Source organism: Talpa occidentalis, unplaced genomic scaffold (genome assembly GCF_014898055.3).
Source record: "Talpa occidentalis isolate TD23 unplaced genomic scaffold, MPIMG_talOcc4v2.1 talOcc4.10, whole genome shotgun sequence".
Lineage (NCBI taxonomy): Eukaryota > Metazoa > Chordata > Mammalia > Eulipotyphla > Talpidae > Talpa > Talpa occidentalis.
Window position 1 is genome coordinate 7,810,514 of NW_023600993.1, and position 22,542 is coordinate 7,833,055.

The window sequence follows — 22,542 nt, forward strand, 5'->3', positions numbered from 1 at the left end:
AAACCGAAGGAGAAAAGATTTTAAAAGGTGCAGCTGAGGGAGGAGGCTCGGCCGGGGGCCTGCAACTGAGCAGAACGTGACTAAACCCCTTTGGGCGGCCCTCGGGGCGGGCCTCACCGGCCGCGTCTACACAGGCGCTCAAACCAGGAACCCGGACATCACCCCGCCCGAGCCCACAGCAGCGCAGCCCCTTCACTTCGCTCGTGGCCCGGCCGCGTTTCTGGGCTGGGTCACCAGAGACCCCTCGCGCCACCCCGGGCCTCTGTCTCCACCCCGCAGCCGAGAGACCCTTCAAGCGCCAGCTCCCCCCTCACCCCCCGTTAAAATCCTGCAGCGGTTTTCTCTGCTCACCTCACCCGCCCCATCCCGTCCCGTCCCTCCCCCTGGCCCGTCCCTCCCCTCCCCCCTGGCCTGTCCCGCGCCCCGGCCCTGCCCCTCCCCGCGCACAGCGGCGCGTTCAGGCCTGGGAAGCCGCAGTGGGGAGCGGGATCCGTCCTTGCCTTTTCTGACTTGTTGAGAGGCGAGTATTATTTTTATATAATCAGAAGAAAGCAAGCCCCGACTATCACTTTCAAACTTAAACAAAACGCATCAACTGCTGGGCACCGTGAGTTCAAAGCAGGGGCTCGAGGCTGGGGCTGCCAGGAGGCCGGGCGGGGAGGCCGCGCGCGGAGCCGTGAGTGAGGCCGGGAACGACGCGCCGGCGCCAGCGAGGCAAACCTGAGAACAGAGGCGTGGAGGTGGGCAGCGGTGGCGAGAGGTGATGCTGCCTGCCTGGCTCCCTTATTTCTGGCGGTATCGCCTCCCCCCACCCCCCACCGCCACGATCCATCCTCCCGTGGGCTCAGCCCATGTGTTTCCAGTGGAGCTTGTTCTTGCTGGGGCGCGGGACTGGGTCAGGAAGGAGTCTCTTCTGGGCCTGTCCCCCATCTACTGAGGAGTGTTGGCACTTCAGTAACCCAGTGGAGTCAGCAGGCTGGGTGGATGGGTGCCCCATCGCCTGTGCCACAGGCAGGGAAGATCCTGCCTGAGCACACAGCCCCTGCAGAAGAAACCAGGCCAAAGTCTGCGAGCGTCACCCTCTCACGATGATGCCTGAGCACCTGGACGCAGTCCCTCCTGAAACCGTGTCTCCCTAGACTTTCTAGATCTCCGTGCTCCCTCCTTTCACGTGCAACCCAGAGAGTCCTAACTTCTACCCTGTCTGACGAAGACAGAGACGTGCTCTGGAAAGCCATGAGGGAACATGAGCAGAGGCCCCAGACGCAACAAATGTCATGGCTATTCTTTGGAGACAAGACCTATATTCCCAGTGGACTGAGGCCTCAAGTGTGGGAATCGGAGAATCTAAATCTTTGAGCCAAGCCAGAAATCTGAAACAATGATAGGCCCTCTCCCCCGACTGTCCACAAGCCACAATCTCACTCATCTATCCAGAAATCCTTTGAAAGGAGACACAGGGACAGAAATGGCCTGAGGCAGCTCCCGTTCTTGGATTCCTAGGGCTCTGGAAGGAAACTTTCTAAGCCTTCCCAGACCGCACTGGGAAGGCCAAGAATCCACAAGGCAGCTGGGCAGGGGATGAAATGGGTGAGGGTGGGGATCAGTTGATGCATTTTCCACTGCTCTTTCCCTGTTTGTATGTGGTCTGACTGTTCCCAAGGGACTTTGGTCCTTGGCAGGGGCTGTGGAGATGCAGGAGAGAGCGCAACCCCCTGGCTCTAGCTCCTATCTGGTTCTTCCTGTGAGCTGCATGATGGCATGACATGTGGGTGCCCCTGCGGGCCCTGGTGGGTCAGTACTGGGCCACGTGCCTCCACCCCCACGATGCTTAGCATAGTACCTGGCACAGGATTACAGAAAAGGGACTAGTTTCTGCTTAGAAAACAGGTCCAAGACCTTACTGGGAGTGAGCAGAACAGGAGGTCACAGGACTGAGATAGACGATCACATACGTGTCCCTGCCTTGTCTCACTGGGAGCCCCTCACACTCCTGTCTCATCCAGCCCCCAGGAGGGCATGACTGTTTCTGACTCTTTTGTCTGAGACCAGCTGTGAAACACTTTCCAGTTTTTGAAAGCTGCAGCTGTAGATGTGAACTAAAATCAACAGGTACATAGAAAAATATCTGTTAAAAGTGTAACACTGATGATAAAAACTCTTAGAAAAAGATTATCAAAGAAAACTTCCTTACTATGATAAAGTGTACTTGCCAAACAGACACACAGATGCAGCACACATAGCTAGTGCCATCACTAAGGATGAAACAGTAAATGTTTTTTCCTGAGGATGGAAAAAGAAAGGGATGTCCCCCAATACAGTTTCTATTCAGGATTACAGAGTAGGACCCTGCCACGTCCATACGGCAAGGAATAGACACATAAAGAATAAAGATTGGAGGAGGGCCTCCCTGGTGGCGCAAGGGGTTAAGTCTCAGCACGGTGAAGCTATCGGCAGCCTCTGCAGCAGGAGTTCAATCTCCGGCCAGCTGGGGGTCAACCCACATGGCGCAGCAGACCTCTCCTGTCTCCCTGCTACTCCCCTCAGCAGTGTACAGAAGAGGCCTGCCTCTTCCCTACATCTGCCTGTTCTGCTCCCCACTCTCTCTCTGGTGAATCCTCTTACCCCCCAATAGCCACTCCCCCCACCCCCGCACCTCTGGCCTACACGCCAGCTCCTGTATGCATAAATAAATCTTTAAAAAAAAAGATTAGAAATGTTATTATTTCAGATGAAAATCTTATGGAAAAATGCAAAATAACCTACAAATAATTTGAATGAATGAGTAAATTTAGCAGGGTTGCTGGATATCATCAACATACAAAAATCAATTGAATTTCTAAATACTAGCAAAATTAGAAAATGAAAAACTTTAAATAATACCAAATATAATCAGAAAATTATGGATAAATTGAATAAAAGAGGTATATGATGTCTATGCTAACAACTATAAAACACTGCAGAGAAATAAAAGACCCAAATGAATTAAGGACCATATCATGTTCTTTAATTGGCCAATTCAATATTATTAAGACATCCGTTGTCCCCAAATTGATTGGTATTTTAATACAGACCCAAAGAATATGCCCAGAGTTGCTTTTGAGGAAACTAACACACTGATTTGAAAATTTATGTGGGCATTCAAGGCATGGAGAATAGGCAAAGCAAATTAAAAAGAACAAAGCAGGAGGACTCACACTACCAGATGTCAAGTTTTTTTATGTATCTCTAGCAAGTAAGACAGCGTGGAATAGCTTAATCGCGTTGTCAAATAGACCAGAAGAAGGAGCGCAGAAAGAGACCAACACATACTCCATCATCTGCTTTATAGCAGAGGTGCATCCCAGCTGCATTCAGTGGGGAAAGATGGTCTTTTCAGTAGATGGTCCCAGGTAATGGGGAAAAAGCTACCTTCCTCGTACCATCCCCAAATGTAATTTGAAATGGATCATAGACCTAAAGTAAAATGATACATCTAGAAAAAGTAAAATATCTTCATGACTCTTCTCTCAAACAGGTTGAGATATTTACATCTATAAAAAAGAGCTCATGTCTAGGATAAAGAAGATTTTATAGATTAATAAGAGAAAGATAAACACCCAGCTTTTAAAGTGGGCAAGAGCCTGTGTGGGTACCTCTCAGAAGAGGCCAATAAGCACATGAGCTTCTTGAGCCATCATGGGAGCTGACTGAGGTCTCAGTGGCCCACCCTCACAACCCCGCTCCACGCTGGTGACAGCGTGGTGGACTCGAGATCTCCCTAGAAGGGAGGCTCGCTAGCCGGCAGCAGAGTGCGCCAGCAGCAGGTAGCTGTCAGCTCCTTCAATTGCTGCTGCGAGCACCCTTCCTGAGGCATGGCCCTCCCGGGGTGCACATCCAGCACTGGATGGAGCAGGGTTTGGAGGTCTGCCTCTTCCACTGTGACGGCTAATATTCCCCCCGGGGGCTCCTTGCGGGGCTGACTGGGGCTTCCTGGACTCACACATCAACTGCCTCTGTCCAGTGCTGCTCCTTCCCTTTCTCTGCACAGGTGTCGATCGCTCATAGGCCTCTTGCAGCCCAAATGCCACTGCAGCATCTGCTTCTGGAGAAGCCACTGGTGACAGCAAGGAGGCGATGCAGCACCTGGAACTCTCAATTACTGCTGTTTGAATCATAACTTAAAACCACTTCAGAAAACTGGCCTCATCTACTAAAAACTAAAAATGCACATGCGCTATGACCAGCAAATTCTCTTCTGAGTGGATCCTCAACCCAAGTCAGTGTTTACATCCATACAATCCTTGTCCACAGCAGCTTTGCTCCTGAGAGCCACATCTGGCAACCGACCAAATAGCCAGCAACAGAAAGATGTGTAAGTTACGGCGGTGAGCTGGTGCTGTGCACAGCGACACAGTGAGGTCAAAGAGCGATGATGCTGCCGGACACAACAGTGTGGGTGGATCTGATAGCACTATGTGGGGGGACTGGAGAGCACCTCCCGGGTGGGTCTACTCATGTGCAGTGGAAACCAGGCACAAACAACCACTGGTGATAAGGAGCTGAAGAGTGCAGAGCTGAGGCTTAAGGAAGCTGCTGAGATGGCCACGCCCAGCCTCCTGATCTGGGTGATGGCTCCACGCAGGTGTAGCCATACAAAAACTGGACAGGCTCTTCCATTGAGACCTGTGCACTTTATTGAATGTTAACATCTTGATAAATAAGTTTAAAAAGCAAAAAGCCCCAACCCTTCATAATGACCCACATTTATTGAGAAGCCATTATGTCCCAGGCTTAGGGCTTTCTATGCAGTAACTTGTTCACTTCACACACAGACACACACACACCCACAGACTAGAGGCTCATCAGCACACAGCACACACACATGCACACAGACAGCAGAACAGAATCCCCTACACACACACACACACACACACACACATCAGCTACAAGCACAGCTCAGAATTAAGTTTTTAGGGGGGCGGCGAGGGATGATGGGCAGAGCTGTGGGCCTGCTGCTTAAACTCTTGGTGCTTCCATCTTCTCTTTGAGGTGGGAGTGATCCGCGACCAAGAGCCCAGGGCCAGGTGCGCCCACCGCTCTCTGACTGAAAGGCCACCACCACGGCCTGCTGAGGGTGGACACACCTGGGGAGCCGGCTATCACAGGGGACACGGGCAGATGACGACATGATGCAGTGGGTGGCACCAGGAGGGGATGCAGGTGGGTATTGGTATAAATATTTGCATTCATCATTTCAGTCTGCAATTTCTTCCTGTTTATACCCGGTGAGCCCATCACTTTAATTCCACTTGCAGAGAAGCCACTGCTAACACTGTGAGTGGGGGAGAGAAATGGCTATATCAGTTCTTCTACTTTGTTTCTGAAGAGCAAGGAAAACTGACTTCTTTCAGAGGCCTGGTTGGGCCGGAGCTCACAGGAGCCTTGAATCACCAAGCAGGAAAAAGGTGACACGGCGAGTGTATGATGGGACCAGAACTCGGTCAGAACTAAGATTTTAACTCTACCCAAGACAGACGGTTGATGCTATGGTGTGGAACGAAGGTGGGGTGTGAAGGGAAGTAGACAGCTCCGCTTCCTCCCCGGTTCTGCAAAGACCCACCTCCTATCTCCCTATCCGCAGAACCCCCCGTGCAGCTCCTGTAAGGACACTGCCTCTCAGCAGGCTTTCTATTTCTAGTCCAGAGTTCCGAAGAAGCAAACAAAAAGGACTTCCTCCACCCAACTCAAAGCCACATCCAAGCCAGAGGGAACAGAAGAGAAGTCAGAACTCTTTAGTGTCACCATCTGGGAACAAAAAGATGGAAAAATTCCGGATCTCAGGGCTGTGCCGCCAGGCAAGTATCAGCCCCTAGAAGGGGTCATGGGCACAGCTGCCCTGGACATCAGACTGAGGCATGGCCCACATGTGGTTGGGACTGTCCTGAAAGGAAACTGTCTTGGCAGTGGATGAGAGAAGTTCTAGCAGAATACAGACGTGGTGCCATCCCTTAAGTCTTAATTGGGCTTATGTGATGATTTAGTAGTTAATCCACTCCGCTGAGGCCCTGGCCTTCTGGCTGCCTGGAAGGAAGGCAGATGAAGGAGGATCTTGGTTTTGATCATTTGGCATCAGTTCAGTGACCACTGGGAAGTTGTGTAACAGAAACACCCCACCCCCACCCACAGGTCTGCCCAGCACCCCAGCCCTGAGAAGCCCTCTGCACCTTTTTTTATTCACAGCTTTGGCACCTCCTCCCAAGTGAGCTCCTTTTTCAAGGGGCCCGGGGCCCACCTTGTGATTGATCTTCCCAGTAGGCTGCACATGTCTTGGCCGGCACTCGGGGCTCCCACCATTGCTGTCTCATCTGGGCTTCCAACTCTAACACCCCCATCCTCTCCTGTGCAGCAGCACAGCTCCCCCGTGGGGGTGGACAATGACCCCACTAGTTTCTCCACAACCCCATAACCAGGATCTGAAGGGAGGCCCAGGCACTGGGGCCATGGTTTCACCATGCAAAGATGTGTGAGTACCTTGCCATGCCTGTGAATGCTTCCCAGGAGGGAAAACAAACTAAAAGCAACTTGCCCAAGGGACCCATGCCAGCTGGGTACAGGTGTGGAAGGCTGGGTGAGTCTGATGACAGCAGGTTCCTGGTCCTTGGGCAGAGATCAATACATAATGAAGGAATGATCACTGCTTTGGCGGTGATTTTAGGGCTGCACAGGAAGAGGAACTCCTTTAGAAGCAGCACAGCTGGAAGTTTGGGGTGTTCCGGGATAAGCGTGAGTCCAGGTGGCTATTCCAGGGAGGTGGCAGTGCGCGTGGAAAGCCAGCAAAAGGCAACATGGCCAGCTCGCTGTGGCCTTGTGCAGTATTCCTCTCTCTGTCCAGCTCTCTGCGACTCTGTCTACCTCTCTGTGTCAGTCTCCCCTGTCTCTCTCCACTTACGTCCTTGCTCTTCTCTCACGCTCTCTCTGGCTCCCTTTGCCTTGGACTCTCGCTCCCTCTCCCTTCCCTCTCTTCCTCCTCTCTGTACACCTGCTTGCACCTGGCTGCCTTCCTCTGCTTTACTCTGTGTATGCTCCCCTGCAACTCTGCAGGCCTATGGCCAGTGCCAGCCTCTGGGTTTCTATGCTTGCACCCCAGGATACCACCTCCAGAGGAGTCCAGAGGAAGGAGGAACAGTTAGCCATACCTTAACCCAGGATCTTAAGCTCAAGAGAATTAGAAAGACTTCAGAGAGAGTCTAACCCAGTGTGCTTTTTAAATGAAGATACAATCTACCTACAGTAAAATACATTCATCTTAAATGGCTTCTTGGCTTTTACATGTGTTTAGGGGATGCAACTGCCACCCAGATCAAGTCATAAGACATTTCCCGCTCCTCAGAACGCTCCTGTCTGTCCTTTTCCAGTTAATCCTACCTCCCCAAAGGCAACCACTAATCTGAATCCTTTTCCCATAGTTCTCTTAAGCCATTCTACAACTTCCTTTAAATGGAATCATCTAGAATGCAGTCATTTCATCTGGTTTGTCTTGCTCAGCATGTTTATGAGAATCACCCATCTTGTGGCATGCAGCAGTAGCTTGCTCCTTTTATTGCTAAGTTGCTAAGTAGTATCCAGTATGTAGACTTGGCCTCTCGACATCTCAGTTAATTATCCACCTGTTGATAACAACATTTAGGTTGTTCCCAGCGTGAGCTATTGTGAATAAAGATGCTATGAATGTTTATGTAAAAGTCTTTGTGTGGCTATGGGTTAATCAACAAAAGGAATAACTGGAGCAAATGACTGACTATACCTTTTTACAGGCATGAGCCATTCCCATGGTGTCCTCTCCATGTCCACTTACAACACAACCTTTCTCCTTTCTAATGAGCAAATATTTATGGAGCCCGCTCAATGCCAAGCACCAAGTTACAGGTGGGGAAACAGTGGGTGAGCAAGATCTGGCCTTTTCTCCTTGAAACTTATGATCTAGTGAGAGGGATGAAGAGATGGATCCATAAGCCCACAGAAAGCCCTGCCAGATGCTCCACGTAAAAAGAGGAATTCTGGAGGAGGATGGGGAGACATTGTGACTGTCCTGTCTGGGGACAGTGGGATGAGGCTACACAGGTTTTGTTGCCCTCAGCTCTGTGTGTGTCTCTGTGAAGTCTCCCCGTGGCTGTCCAGATGAAGTCTCCCAGAGGCAGATGTCCACGTGGGGCTGCTTGTTTGCCTCTGATCACAGACTTGTTTATGAAGCCAGGCTTGGGGAAAGCATTTTTTGTTCAAATAAATGATTAAAACCCTGCAGGAGAATTCTGTGTCCTTGAGGTCGGGGAACTCAATGTTCCACTTCAGGGTCAGCCTCTTCTTAAGGACCTTCCGCTTAGCCACCAGGGCTGGTGGGATGGATTATTTATTGGCTGGATGAAATATACCCTCTGGCTATGAAACCGGGGCTGGAATCCTGGGCGACACTTCCAAAGGCAAGACCAACATGTGTCCCAAGGGAAGAGGTCTAAGGATTCTGGCCTTTCTCTCTTTCCATATCATTTTCAGACAGAGATTCCAGATGGGTAGGGATATTCTGTCCCAAAGGCTTTTCACTCTAGGGCATCTGCTCATTTTATAATTACTTTGTTCAAGCCTGGTACACACAAGGCATTAGGCCAGGCTCTGGGGCACAGCAATGAGCAAGACAGCCCAGAGAGCTCGTAGTCTGGTGGGGAGGCAGATTGTCCATCAAATAATCACACATAGATGTGTAAGTGTCCACCAAGGGAGCTGCCATAAAAGAAAAGCTCAGGGTATCTAGGGGTGTATCAGGTTGACATAGCTCAGATTAAGGATTCAGTGTCATCTGAGTTACAGAGATTTGAAGGATGAGCACAAGGGACACAGGAAGAGAGGGAAGGCGACAGGACAGCCTGTGCAAAGGCACTGATAGATGAATCTAGACATGTCTAAGAACTAAGAGAAACCAGCTTGGTGGAGCAGAGTGAGAAGGCTGAACAATTGAAGAGGGTGGACAGCAAGGTCACATCAGGCCCTGCAGAGTCTGAGGAGTCTGGGGTCTATTCTGAGAGCCTTGGGGGCACTATAGAGGCTTACACTGCTCTTTTCCTTGGCCACCCCACCAGACCTCCCTCAGGTCTCCCTTCTTATCCTTACTACTCCCCCCCACCAAGATTTTTCTAAAATAGCTCTTGTCCCACCACTCCCAGTCTTTGAATTTGTTGATGATTCTTTATGGGTGACGTGAAGTCACATCTCTTTAGCAGGGACTTGAGGTCTTCATAATTGGGCAGGACTTTGAAAAATAAAGAAGTGACTGGAGGCTCATTGTAAGTAATTGTGGCCTTTCTTTTCCTGTGAATAAAGTTATACCATAAGCTGCTTTAGGGCAGAGGACATGAAATCACTTTTCTTAAATTCTCAACATTGGCCTGAGCATGGATGCCATTCTCATCATTTTCATCACCATCGTTGTGGCTCTCATTAATTAAGCTGTAGTTACTGTGCTGAACATTTCACATGCTATCTTCATTAGCAGTTGCTGTGTAACAAAACAGGCTAAAATGAGGGGATTTATGGGGTACCCTTGTACCAGTGAGAGATGGGAGATGGAAAATCATCAATGGATAAATTCCTCTCCCTTTCTCTCTTATACACTCCCAAGTTCTCTGCTTTCTGGAGATGCTGCGTGGCTGAGGGACCTACTATGCTTTCTTGTGCAGTTGTGACCAGCCCAGCAATGAGTTTGCCTTTCCTGCCACACTTTCCCTTCTCCCTGAATCTGTACCCACTCCCTTGCCCTACAATGAAAATCAGTACTGGATCTTCTGTTGTCTAGGCCTGCCAGTCTAAGACAAAGAGAAGGAATTGAGAAAGCTGTCAAGTTGCAATTGCATCAGAAACCATAAGGACTGGATACAGCGGTCATTGACGAGGACACAGAGCAACTGGAACTCTGGTCCATTGTTGGTAGAGACATGGAACGGAACCGCCACTTTAGAAAACAAGTTGGCAGTTTCTTAGAAGTTAAATATACACCTACCATATGGGCCAATCTTTCCTCTCCAACGTATTTATCCATGGGGAAAAAAAACATATGTCCACACAAAGACTTGTACATGAATGTTTATAGCAGCTTTATTTATAATAGCCCCAAACTGGAAACAATTCGAAATGTCTCTCACCGGTGAACATATAGACAAGTGGGGGTGCATTCATACCACAGGATTCTACTCAGCAATAAAAATGAATGAACCATTGATGCACACAGCATGGGTGAATTTCAGAATAATTATTCTGAGCGAAAGAAAGAGTACATGATGTTTGATTCCATTTACGAAACTCTAGAACAGGCTAGGGTTGCCCAGGGACAGGGCGGAGGAGGAATAGATTATAAGGGGGCATGGGGGAACTTTTGGGGGGTGATGACAATGTCTGTTATCTTGACTGTGGTGATAGTTTCATGGGAACACCTTAATAAAGATGTTTTTTAAATGAAAAAGAAAGATAGAGAAATCACCAGGCATATAAGTGAACTCAACCGAATCCTTAGAGAAACGATAACTCCAATGCTATTTAAAGCATTTCAGTGCATAGAGAAAAAAGGAAAGCTTCCAAATTCTTTTTATGAAACCAGCATAGCTCTGATACTAAAAATCTGGCAAAAATAGCACATTAATGAAGAGTGTGCTGCTCTGTGCACACTTGCGGAGTTATTATTAACTCTCAAAATCAGCTGGGCTGTATCTGACCTAGTTACAGGATTTTTCCTTTGTCTTGGGTTTTCAGGAGTTTAATTACAATACGTCTCTGTGTGAATTTCTTTGCACTTACCTTGTTTGGGGAGTTTACCCAAAGGGGAGATGGGAAGTGGAGGCATGTTGTCTTCTAAGACTGCTGCCCACGCCAGGGCTCCTAACCCGAGACCCAGAGTCACGCAGGGGAGCTGAGACACCTGAGTGGGCTCCTTGATGCCTCCCTGGAACATCTCTCCTCTCCTGACCTACCCTGCTTTCTGTGCCCATGGCTGCCACCTTTATCTTCATCATCTCTTGTCTTTAAAGACATTAGCATAGAAATGTTTCTATGATGACATATTTTCAGAGAAACACTTTCTTATTTACTGTGTGCTGTAAATGTTACTAAATGTGTTCTTACATTATTATGTCACTGCTGACAGTTATTTGCTCTATAATAAAGGAATCTTCTACAACAACAACAAAAGACCTCCTGCAGTCTCTGATCCTCCTCCCCTGAGCAGAAATGTCCTCCACCACGGGCAGAAATCTAATTACGTTGCATATGTGATCCTGTCCCTCCTCTGCTCACTTCCTCTCACAGGCTCTGCTCCTCTCTGCGGCCCACAGGTGCAACATCGGTGCACAGCCTATGCCACACACAGCCTCATTCTCCACAACACCGTCACCCTCCTCCTGCGATGTTCCCATCATACCCAAGGACTAACCACACTGTCCATGACTCCCTGACTTGGCAATGCTATTCCCTCTGCTAGGTGGTCTGCCCTCCCACTCAGCAGTGGGCAGTGGGTCTGCTCCCTGGGTCTGACTTGTGCCTTCATTGCCCAACTCAACATAGGACCTGGCTCCAAGCAGATGCCACCAAAGGCTTGTAGGGAGGAAACAGACCCAAACATCATTCTGTGTATCCCTTTCCTTGGCAAGTTCTGATCTACATCCTTCGTAATACAATCTATGTCCTTTGCTACCACACAAGTAGCACTTTTCTGAGTTCTGTGAGTCATTCTAGCAAATACTCAAACATGAAGGGGTCATGAAAACCAGCTAATTAGTCAGAATAGTAGGTGAGCTGAGGACCCCCAAAGTATGGCTGGCGTCTGAAATGAGGGCAGTTTTGTTGGGGCCTGTGTCCTAAATTTGTGGAGTCTGCAATAATCCCTGGTGGTTAGTGGCAAAATTGTGTTGCAATATTGTAATAGCCATTATAACTTCTAAGTGAAAAAAGTTACATTGAAAGAAGCCACATCCTTGTAAGTGAATGCCAGCTAATAAATGCAGAATGAATGATTGAAATTAGAAAATGCTTTTGCAACTTCACAGTAACAATTGATTCAGGCAAGAAACATCAATGGATGTTGAAGTTTGTGGGTGGAAATTGAAGGAGGTGGAGGATATTTATATAGTCTCAAAGTGTCACTCCACAAATTATCTATAATTACAAAGAAAAAAATAGTAACTTTACAGTGAAGAAACCCAAAAGTCAGCACTTTAAGGGACAAAAGTTGATCCCAATAATAATGGGCCACATTGACATTAAGTGCGTCTTGATAAGATGCACTGAAAAGGACACTTTGCTTCAGGAAGATCCCTGCTAAAAAGGAATAGTCTGAGTCTAATCAGGAGGAAACAGCAGACCAATCCAAATTGAGGGATATTGTGTGAAATTTGTCCTCAATATTCCTTAAAAATATTAAAGTCAAAACAGACAAGAAGCAGCTGAGGAATCATACCAGATTAAAAGATATTTAAGAAACAGGAAAACTGAATACAATGAATGCATGCTTGCAGTTGGATATTGGACCAGAAAAAAGTTGCTGAACATATTATTGGGACAGTTGGAAATATATGAATAATGTTTATAAATTAAATAACAATGCATCAATGTTCATTGTTCTATGGTTATGTGAATTAGTTTCCTTGTTTCTAGAAAACATACTGAGTATTTGGGGTCTAAGGGAAATTTTGTCCGTAACTTATCTCGAGTGGTTAAGAAAAGGAAAGATCAAATACAGTAAGATATAACATGACATATATAATATTATTAATATGTATACTAAATATGTAATATGTACTATATAATGTATGGGTATGTACATACAAAAACAGAAAGAGAAAAAATAAAGGAAATAGGACAACATGTAAAATATTGGTGATTCTGAATTATGGGGACAAGGGAGTTCTTCTATTACTCTCGAAACTTTTTGTTTAAAGTCATTTCAAAATATAAAACTAAAATCCCTTACATTTAATATGATTCTATTTGATTTAAGATCAGCATATATGTTCATACATGTGTGTATGAATATTCAATATAAAAAACTGCAAGGACATACACCAAAAAGTTAACAGTCCAAATCTCTGATAGTGAGAGTCAGGATAATTTTTTGTTTCTCAACATTAGTTTTTCATTTTCTTATAAGGACTGTGAGTTCTTCATAAACATAACCACCCCCCAAAGGAGAATAACAAAGGTTGGACATGATTTTAAAAAATCACTCTTTAAATACCAACAAAATATTTGATGAAAACAAAATTACTCCTCCTTAGCCTCCAGCCCATTATCCTCATTGTGTCCTGTGTGCAAAACACGGTCATTTCTCTCCACGTTCAGGAGATGCCTGAGGCAGAGTGCACTGTTCCAGTCTGCTGCACAGTGCTACTGTGGCACCCCTGTGAAAAGTGGGCACAAACTTCCCAGGTTCAGACAGGAATCAAAATGTCCCAGGAAGAAATTTGAAGCAAAGAAACTGATGATTTGGAAATACAAAGGGCACAAGAATAAAGCTCCCCCCAAAGCCTATTATCTTGATCCAAACAATGAGGAAAACGGCAGCTTGCAGGACTGACACTGTTCAGACAACAGCTGCTCTACTCTGCCAAACAGCAAAGAAATGTGCCAGCAAAAGGTGAGATGGAGCTAGACATTCACAGGTGAGACTCTAAGGAGGCATCCCAATACCGGTGCTGGGTTGCTGTCAGGGAAGGCTAAGCAGGCAGCTGAGCCTTTCATCTCTATTGGTTATTAGTGTTTCCCTGGCCTGTGGTGGGGGGACTTCCACCTTCATCTGACCCTACTGCAAGTGGTGTTACAGGTGGTCTAGTGGACAGTCAGGACTTCTGTCATCTCCCAGCAGTAAGGAAGTTGTTCCAGAAAAGTGCCAGTAGAAATGATATGTGGAAAAAAAAAAAAAAAGAAATGACATGAGAGCTAGAACTCTCACCCTGACCCAACAGTAATGAGTAACCTCCCTCTTGGGGGTCAACGGAAGCTAAGTTGGAAACCTGGACTTCCTATCAGTAATGAGGAGGAGCTCCCTACTTGCCCTGTGGGAATGGTGTCAGAGAAATCCAGCTAAAGAGAAGATTTAAATAATATAAAAAATGGCCAGGTTTCAATATATCAACTATACCAAGAACCATGATCAGTTCTAACTGAATGAATTAAAAACAATCAATGTATGCCAGCACCAAGATGACAGAGATGTTAGAAATACCTGACAAAGAAAGCCATCATTTAAAAATGCTTCATCAAGCAATCATGAACAAACTTGAAATAAAAAGATACAAAAAAGAACCAAATGGAATTTTTTTTACAACTTAAAATACAATAATCTACACAAAAATCTCAGTATATGAACTCAACAACAGAATGGAGATGGCAGAGGAAAGACTCAATGAACTGGAAGATAAGACAATCGAATTACCCAACTTGAACAATAGAGGGAAAATAGGCTGGAAAAAAAGAACAACACTTGAAGGGTCTGTGGGATTATAACAAAAGACCTAACATTTGTGTCACTGGAGTCCCAAAAAGAGAGGAAAAAGAGGATGGGACCACAAAAGCACAAAATGAAATCATGCTGTATTGTGTACTTAAAAACTTTTTTAAGAGTCTGGCTCTTAGCCTAAGTTCTTACCACAAAAACAAGTAAGCAAATAAACCAACAACAGAGACACAAGGAAATTTTTGGAGGTGATGAATATGTTCATTACTGTTATAGTGGTAATGGTAACATGAGTGTAATTATATGCCCAAACTCACCAAACTATATATGTTAATCACGTGCACTTTTTCCTATGTCAGTTACACAATAACAATAAAACCAGAAGAAAAAAATGGTTAAATTGTTCCAAGTTTGGCAAATGAAATATACAGAGTTAAGAAATTTAGTGAGCTCAAATAGGATAAATCGAAAGAAATTCACATATGATTAAACTCACATAAACTAAAAACAAAGAAAAGCCTCTTCAAAGGGGTTGGAGGGAAAACTGTACCTTACTTATAGAGGAAGAGAAATTTGAGGGTCTCCCTGATGGCGCAAGGGGTTAAGTCTCAGTGACATGACGCTATCCGCAGCCACTGCTGCTCGAGTTTGGTAAATGATGAGATCAATAGACTGATAGACATACAATTTAAGACTTAGAGCAACTATTTAAAAATCTCTACAAAGAGACTCACTCAAAAATCACTATTAATCAAAATTTCTAAAATGTGCTCAAAGACCCCCTCCCCGCCCAGACAGGCAGGAAAAAGCAAAGAAATGAAAACTAGAAATAGTAAATAAAAAAAAGGTAAACTGGCAGGCCTAAGACCTATCATATCAGTATTTACATTGAATATAAGTGGCCATGCTATCCAGTTAACAGAGATTGAATTAAAAAATGTTTTTAAACTTCCTTGTTTATTTTTTCATAATAGTGAATTCAAAAACATGGACCATCTCCTATTTGTCTACAAGAAATTCACCTCAAATAGTGATATAGTTTGAAAGTAAAGGGGTAGGGGAAAGAATACATCATGTGAATATTACTTAAATCAAAGCAGGAGTATCTATAATAATACATTTCATACCCTACTGCAGACTCATTGTGGGTATGGATGGTTTAGTAGAGGGTGAAAATATTTTTTTAGATAAATAAGTAAAAAAAAAAAAATAGATTTCAGAGAAAAGGAAATTACCAGAGACACAGCAGGACATTATATAATAATACAAGCCAGTCCACCAAGAAGACAGCAATTCTCAATATGTAACCTCCAAACAAGAGCTGCAAAACATGTAAAGTAAAAACCAACAGATTTGAAAGAGAAACAGACAAACAAATCCTTATTCTAGTTGGAGGCTTTATACTTCTCTTTCAACAATTGCTAGAACAAATAAAAAGAATCAGTGAGGATATAGATCAACTCAATGATATCAACAATCAGTATTCCACTGCTACCAGCAGAATACACATTATTTTCAAGTGCCCATGAAACATGTCAAGAAAGACCATGTCCTGTGTTATTTTATATTGACTTTTCATGTTTGGGTATCTGGGTAACACTAGTTTTATAAGATGAATTATGAACTGTTCGTCCTTGTGGTGGTCAGTTTTGTGTGTTGATTTGTCTAGAGTCCCCAATTATTCAAACACTAGGTGTTGCTATGAATTACTTTGTAAATGTGATTAATTCATGAGTTGATTTTAAGTAAAGGAGGTTATTCCGGATAATCTATGTAGGCCAGCTTCAATCAGTTGAAAGGGTTTTAAGAGAACTGATGTTCTGAGGTTTCCTTAAAGGAGAAGAAATTCTTCCTGTGGACTGCAGCTTCGGTTGTGCTCAAAATTCCCTATGGACTTCAGACATGCCTAGTCAGCCCCACAATTGTGCAAGCCATTTCCTTGGAGTAAACTATATACATATGTATATAATAATCATATAACACAAATATATGTATGTAATCACATGTAATATAATTCATATATATTTTCATTCATTCATATATATATATTTTTTTCATCCTACATTTCCTACTGGTTCTATTTCTTTGGTTGAACCATGACTGATACAGACTTTACTAGAAGAAGTAGTTCGAGAGGAACCAAATCTTAAGAAGAGTTTTCTGAATTGCTTCTTTAATGTGATTAGATTTAAAGACATTAGTGACTATTTTCAGTAGTAAAGACGATATTGGTAGTCCATGGTATGATGTGGCAATTGAAGTAATCAAAATATGGTCACTTAGTAAGGTGACCTGGTCTGGATGTCTGGAATATAGAGACATAGGGTGTCTCTTCGAACCACCACATCCTGTTGAGTAAAGTAGATGGAAACCTACAACAGTTCAGTTCAGAATTACTAATGGATGAAGCTCAGGAACAAAGGGTTGTGTCATCCCACCAGATGAAGAACCATGACCAGCTGAGGTGCTTGCTGAAGGCAAAAAGAATATGAAATAAGTAGCGGAAGAAGGTAATTAGAAATACCAGTTCTAGGGCCTCCCCGGTGGCTCAGCGGTTGAGTACTGGGTTGCGAAGCTGCCCGCAGCCTCTGCAGCGCTGGTTCGATCTCCGGCTGCTCCCCGGCCACCGGAGGAGGATCCTACATTGCGTGCAGACCTCTCCTGCCGTCCGCTGCTCCCCTCAGCAGTGTACTTCGATCCTTCTGCCTGCTCTGCTCCCTGCTCTGGCTCTGGTGAATTCTCTCACCCTTCCATGCTTCTGCTCTACCCAGTGCTTGTATAAATAAATAAATAAATCTAAAAAAAAAAAAAAAAAAGAAATACCAGTTATAACCACAAGAAAAAGGTAATTAGAAATCGCAGTTATAACCACATGACTAGTTACAGAAAGAGGGCTCTAATAGTTATGAGGATTTCTTCCTTATTTGTTATGAGTCTTTTTTGGGTAAATATCTATTAGGCAAATACTTTCCCTCCCTGCCTTATTATAATCTAAATTATAATCTAAATTAAGATGCATTAATATAATAGCTAACTTTGTATTCTCTCTTGGTGAGATGATATGCAGTTTAAGGAGATATGTGTCTGTGGGTGCCAAGCTGACAAGGGGTGGACTATGAATGTCAGTTTTTTTGTCAATTTGGATAGGCTTTAGTCCCAGTTTAAATTAAACTGTAACCTAAGTGTTGCTGCGGAAGTGTTTTGTAGATGAATTAATATTCACCATCAATTGTCTTTGGGTAAAAGAGATTATTCTAGATTATCTGGGTGGACCTGAATCAATCAATAGAATGGTCTTACAAGTAGAATGGAGGTTTCCCTGAAATTCCACCTATGAGCTGCAGCTTCATATTGTGCCCAAGAGTTCCAGCTTGCCCTTAGTAACTGTCTTCCTATGGGTTTCAGATTGCTGAGCCAGTTACCACAAGACCACAGGTCAATTTCTTACAATAAATCTGTGTGTGTTTGTGTGTGTGTGTGTGTGGTGCATCAGTTAGGATTCAACCAGTGAAACAGATGCTCAACAAGTTTAAAAGAATCATAATCATAGGGATATGTTTTCTGGCCACAAATACTTTGCTTACAAGTAGGAAACTGGGGCTCAGCAAGGTTATATCACCAGGTCTGAGAAAGTACAGTTGGTGGGTTTTGATCTGACCCCCAAAGTCTGTCCTCTTTAGCGCTACACTAGGATTTGGTTCAGGGACTGAAGATGTCACCTGAACTTGGACTCCTAGGAGTCCTGCCAGGTCTAAACTCTTTGAATCTCTGGAAAAGGTGCCAAAGCTTTAAGTTGGCCAACATCATTGATAGCTGGCTAACCCAATGTTCTGTCTTGCCCACCTTTAGGCCTTTGCTTATAATGTTTCCTTCTACTTCTTAAGGGCGAGGTGACAGTAAGTACACAGGCTCTAGAATAAGTCAGAATCCCAGTTGTGTGGCCTGAGTCAGGCGGCTTTACCTCACTAAACCAACTATGTCCATAAAACAGGGTTGATAGTCTACCTCACTGGTTGCGGTGGGGATTAAATGGTATGGTGCTTCATTAAATGTGCATCACTAAATGTGCATGTAATCACCTAGGACCTTGTTAAATTATATATTCAGATTCAGCAGGTCTTGGAGATTCTTCATTTCTGATAACCTCCTAGGTGATGTGCTGCTGTTGCTCCATGGACCACACTTTGAGCAGCAAGAAAATTATTCATCAGGACAATAGACTCATACATAATAAATGCTCTATAATGTAGGTATAATAAAATAATAACAAAAATGTCTTTGGAAACCCAACCTATTTGTCCTGTCCACATTGGTTTCGCTGAGAAAAGGCAATGAAATAGTTCATTAGGAAGGCAGATGTTTTTTTCTTGGCAATGACTTCTAAGAGCAATTTATCACCTGGATCTTCAAATGAGGGGCTCTGATTAGAATAAAAAGTCATGTCTTCTAGAAACAATTCTGATACAGGAGCCAGCAATGTAGAAACAAAGAAAAATTGTCAGACCCAGGTGTCATGCTTGGTTCCACATCTACCTGAGCCTGGAGTGGTCGTGTGTGGGAAATCTCTTCCTCTCGGGCATTTGGTTTTCCAATTCACTGGCAGAGTAAATGCTTCATGATGGCGCCACACTGCCCTGCTACCCTTTGCCTGTTAGGGTGGGCCCAACAGTGCCCTCCCATTAGGTTGCCGCAAGGGCCACAGAGAACAGACGCCCATTGTTAACGCTTACATCAGCCCAAGAACTTCATGTTGAACTACATGAAATTGTTGATTACAACCATTTTGTCTATGTAAGTGGCTAGAGCTAATATATCCACTGACCTAATCCTTACAATAAATCTTTGAAGAAGATACAGTTTTTATCATTATCAGTCCTGTTCTACAGATGAAAAAAAAGTGGGATCCTGCCTAAGGTCACATGGCTGGGGATTGGCAGAGCCAGGATTCAGATGCAGGAAGCCCGGCTGCAGAGTCCCATGCTTCTCCTGCCCAGCCCACCATTGCCCTAATGGTGCCACAAAGAAGAACCCGAGTGTGCCTTTCCTCCACTCAGCTGTGTCTAATGCAGACCCTACAGAAACCAAGGCCCACAGCTAATTGTCCCTTTCTGGCAGTCTTCCTACAAGGAGCTGAGCCAATCCATTCCGGGAACTTTGCTTTCTGGTGATCTGGCTGGAGCTTGAGAAGCTGGAAAGGAAAACAGGCTTGGCTAGATCTTTAAAACTGCCCTTCTCTGAGTGGCCCTATCCCAGGAACTCAAATGCAAACCTAGCTTCTGTTGTGCAGACAGACCTGGACTTATGACTGACCTTTGGCCATACTGCTCCCCACACACCCACACTTACCACAGCAGCATCCTGCTCCTGAGATAGTCCTGACTGTCCCATATCCCCTCTCATGTAAATCCTTTCCTGGTGATGTTGAACATCAACTCCTGGGCCAGGCACTGCACTGAGCACCAGTTTAATTAGCCCTAAAGTCAGCAAGGATGATGCTATGTTACCCTGTTTACAGACAAGCTCGGAGAGAAGAAGGTGTTCACTCCAGGTCACACAGTGAGTAACTAGCCAACCCCACTGAACTCTAAGTCAGCCCACCTTTATGCTGAATACCTCCCATCCAAAGTCTCCAAGGAGCCAATGCCTTTGCATCATTGGAAAGAGTAGCACCAGGGGAGGTCAGAAGGCGAGGACTGCTCAGTTCATGTGTTTGGATGAGTTTTTTCAGTTGAGTCCCCATTCATATGGCTGCTGGGATTGGTTGAGAGATGGGCATGTGACTCAAGCCAATCAGAGTTCACTCTGGTGCTTTTGCTGGACTTATTAAGAGTGAGACCTTTCTGCAGAGGCTACTAAGCAGACAGAATGTTAGCCTGGAGCTGCTAGGAACAACCTGGCCACTCCATGGAGAAGGACCTTCTTGATATGGAAGCCAAGCCAGGGAAACGTGGTGCCAAGATTTGGAGAGAGACTAATTTCTGACGATATTGCTTGAGGCTCTGGATCCAGCAATACCTCCTTATGCTTCTACTGACGTATTTCCCTTCACACACAGCTCATCACCAAAAGTAGTTCCTTCTGCTGCTGAACTGAAACCTGTCCCCCAGAACTTACACTGACTGGTTCTGCTTCTACTCATCTGAGGGCCAGCAAAAGACTCTAAGGGTTTCAAACCCCAACTCTAACATTTACTCCAAACCACAACTAAACACTGAAATACTGAAGCCTGTATCAGAGGGGTGCTGAGGGGAGCAAAGAACTATTAAAAGTGCTGTGCTTTCATTATCTCACCATATTGTAACTTACATTTGTCTTAATTAGATTGTGAGACCCTTGACAATGGGCACTTTGTTTCATTTGACTTGAATTCTCCAGCACCCAGGAGTGGCTGCCACAGGGTAAGTGCTCAGTAAATGCTCCCTAAAGTAAATCTGGGTACATTCTGGCCTCCCACCTAGAGTGAGCTACTAGGGGGTAGCTGCTATGTCATCCCCACCTTCTCTTCTTGTTCCTGCCCTCGTCCTCACTATTTCTTTACATAACATGGATGGTTTTCCTTCAAAAAAATGTACTAACTCAATTATTTTGTGAATATTTATCAGTTACAACCAAAGGAATGAAAATAAGCTCCCATGGTACAAAGAACCCAGATGTTTGGGGTTAGTTTTCTAACACAATGCTCAACTATTTCACTTATTGGATGTTTTTCTCAAGAAACAAAACAAAACCAATCTTCCCTGAAATTTGGAAACGAGATCCCTTTCTCACAGTGTCTTTGGCTCTCCTGGGAGTGGTGTGGGCATGCTTGGCAGCCACAACGGGCTGCTGAAATGGGACAAGCAGGTAATGGGAAACAGCTGCCTGGCCCTTGCTGTCTCTAAACCCCAAATTGGTGACGAGGTGCCGCAGACAAAAGACAGGCAGTTATGGTTTGGGTGGAGGCCCCACAAGCAGCGATAAACAACTCTTGCCAAGTTCACCAGATGCAGCAGAGTCTGCTCAGCTGGTCACGGTGTGCGGGGCAGCATTCCCTGGGCAAGGACCATCTCTATCTAGACCATCTCCATTCTCTCCCAGAGAGAAGCCCACCAGGCTGAGCGTCGGCCTTCCTTTTTCTGACGTTGGCAAAAACTCTGGCCAACAGAGACTGGTGGTAAGAAACGGCCACACTTTCTTCTATGTCCTATGTCCTTCATAGCTCTACTATGTGACACTGCCCCAAATGACAGGCAGAATCATATTTTGAAAACATCGGTTAGATAAGGAGTTAACAAACTACCCCATGAAGAGCAAGTATTTTAGACTGCAGGGCAGGGGGTCTGATTCTGTCCTTGCATTGCTCGAGAGAGTGCGCGAGTAGGTAAGACTGAGTCCCAATAAAACTTTATTTACAAAAAGCAAGCAGCAGATTTGAATTTGGCTGGATTTGGCCCTTGGAATGTGGGCGCATTGGTGCCTCTGTTTGAAACCTTATATGACACCTCATCCCCACAGAACAAATCCCAAACTCCTAATCAGGGGTATGAAGAATCTGCCTGGGTTGGCTTCTGGCACCCTCTCCACCCTTGTTTGGGACTCAGTCCTCACTCAACACCCCCCCCACCCCAGTCACACGTCAAGTTCATTCCTGCCTCCAGGCCTTTGCACTTGCTGTTTCCTCTGCCTGACAGAACAATCCCTGTCAGCCCCACTTCACATCTTCACATGACTCACTCATTCCTACTCTTTAGGTCTCAGTACAATTGTCACTTCCTCAGAAAGGTCATCCCGTCAACCCTCTAAAGTGACCATGGCCTGCCTCCCTGGTCCCTCTTAACCATAACACCCTGCTTTATTTTCTGCACAGCACTTGTCACAGTTTGAAATGATCTTCTTGTTTATTTTTCGACTGTTCTTCTCCCCTATTAGCTCCAGAGGGTGGAGAACCTTACCTGAGAGCCTCATGTCCACAGAGTCAAGTACAGCATGTATCTGGCCAAGGAATGAATCAATGAGTAGACATTTCAGTGGGCTCCTAAGCCATCTCCCTCATCATCTCAGTCCTCCCACTGCATTAGCCACCCTGCTGACAG

General features: G+C 45.2%; 1 protein-coding gene across 2 annotated transcripts in view; it reads right to left on the reverse strand.

Moving 5' to 3' along the window:
- The window catches only part of LSM3 (LSM3 homolog, U6 small nuclear RNA and mRNA degradation associated), a 61,565-nt gene that overhangs the window by 7,080 nt on the left and 31,943 nt on the right, over window positions 1–22,542 (reverse strand). Inside the window, exon 4 of one of the 2 annotated variants that reach the window (XM_054700099.1) lies at window positions 22,112–22,441. The exons of the other annotated variant lie outside the window; for it this stretch is intronic. Within the exon in view, the coding sequence (XP_054556074.1) occupies window positions 22,283–22,441 (159 nt within the window). The 3' untranslated portion in view covers window positions 22,112–22,282. Of the gene's footprint in view, window positions 1–22,111; window positions 22,442–22,542 lie in introns of those variants that run through there. 2 annotated transcript variants of the gene reach the window in all.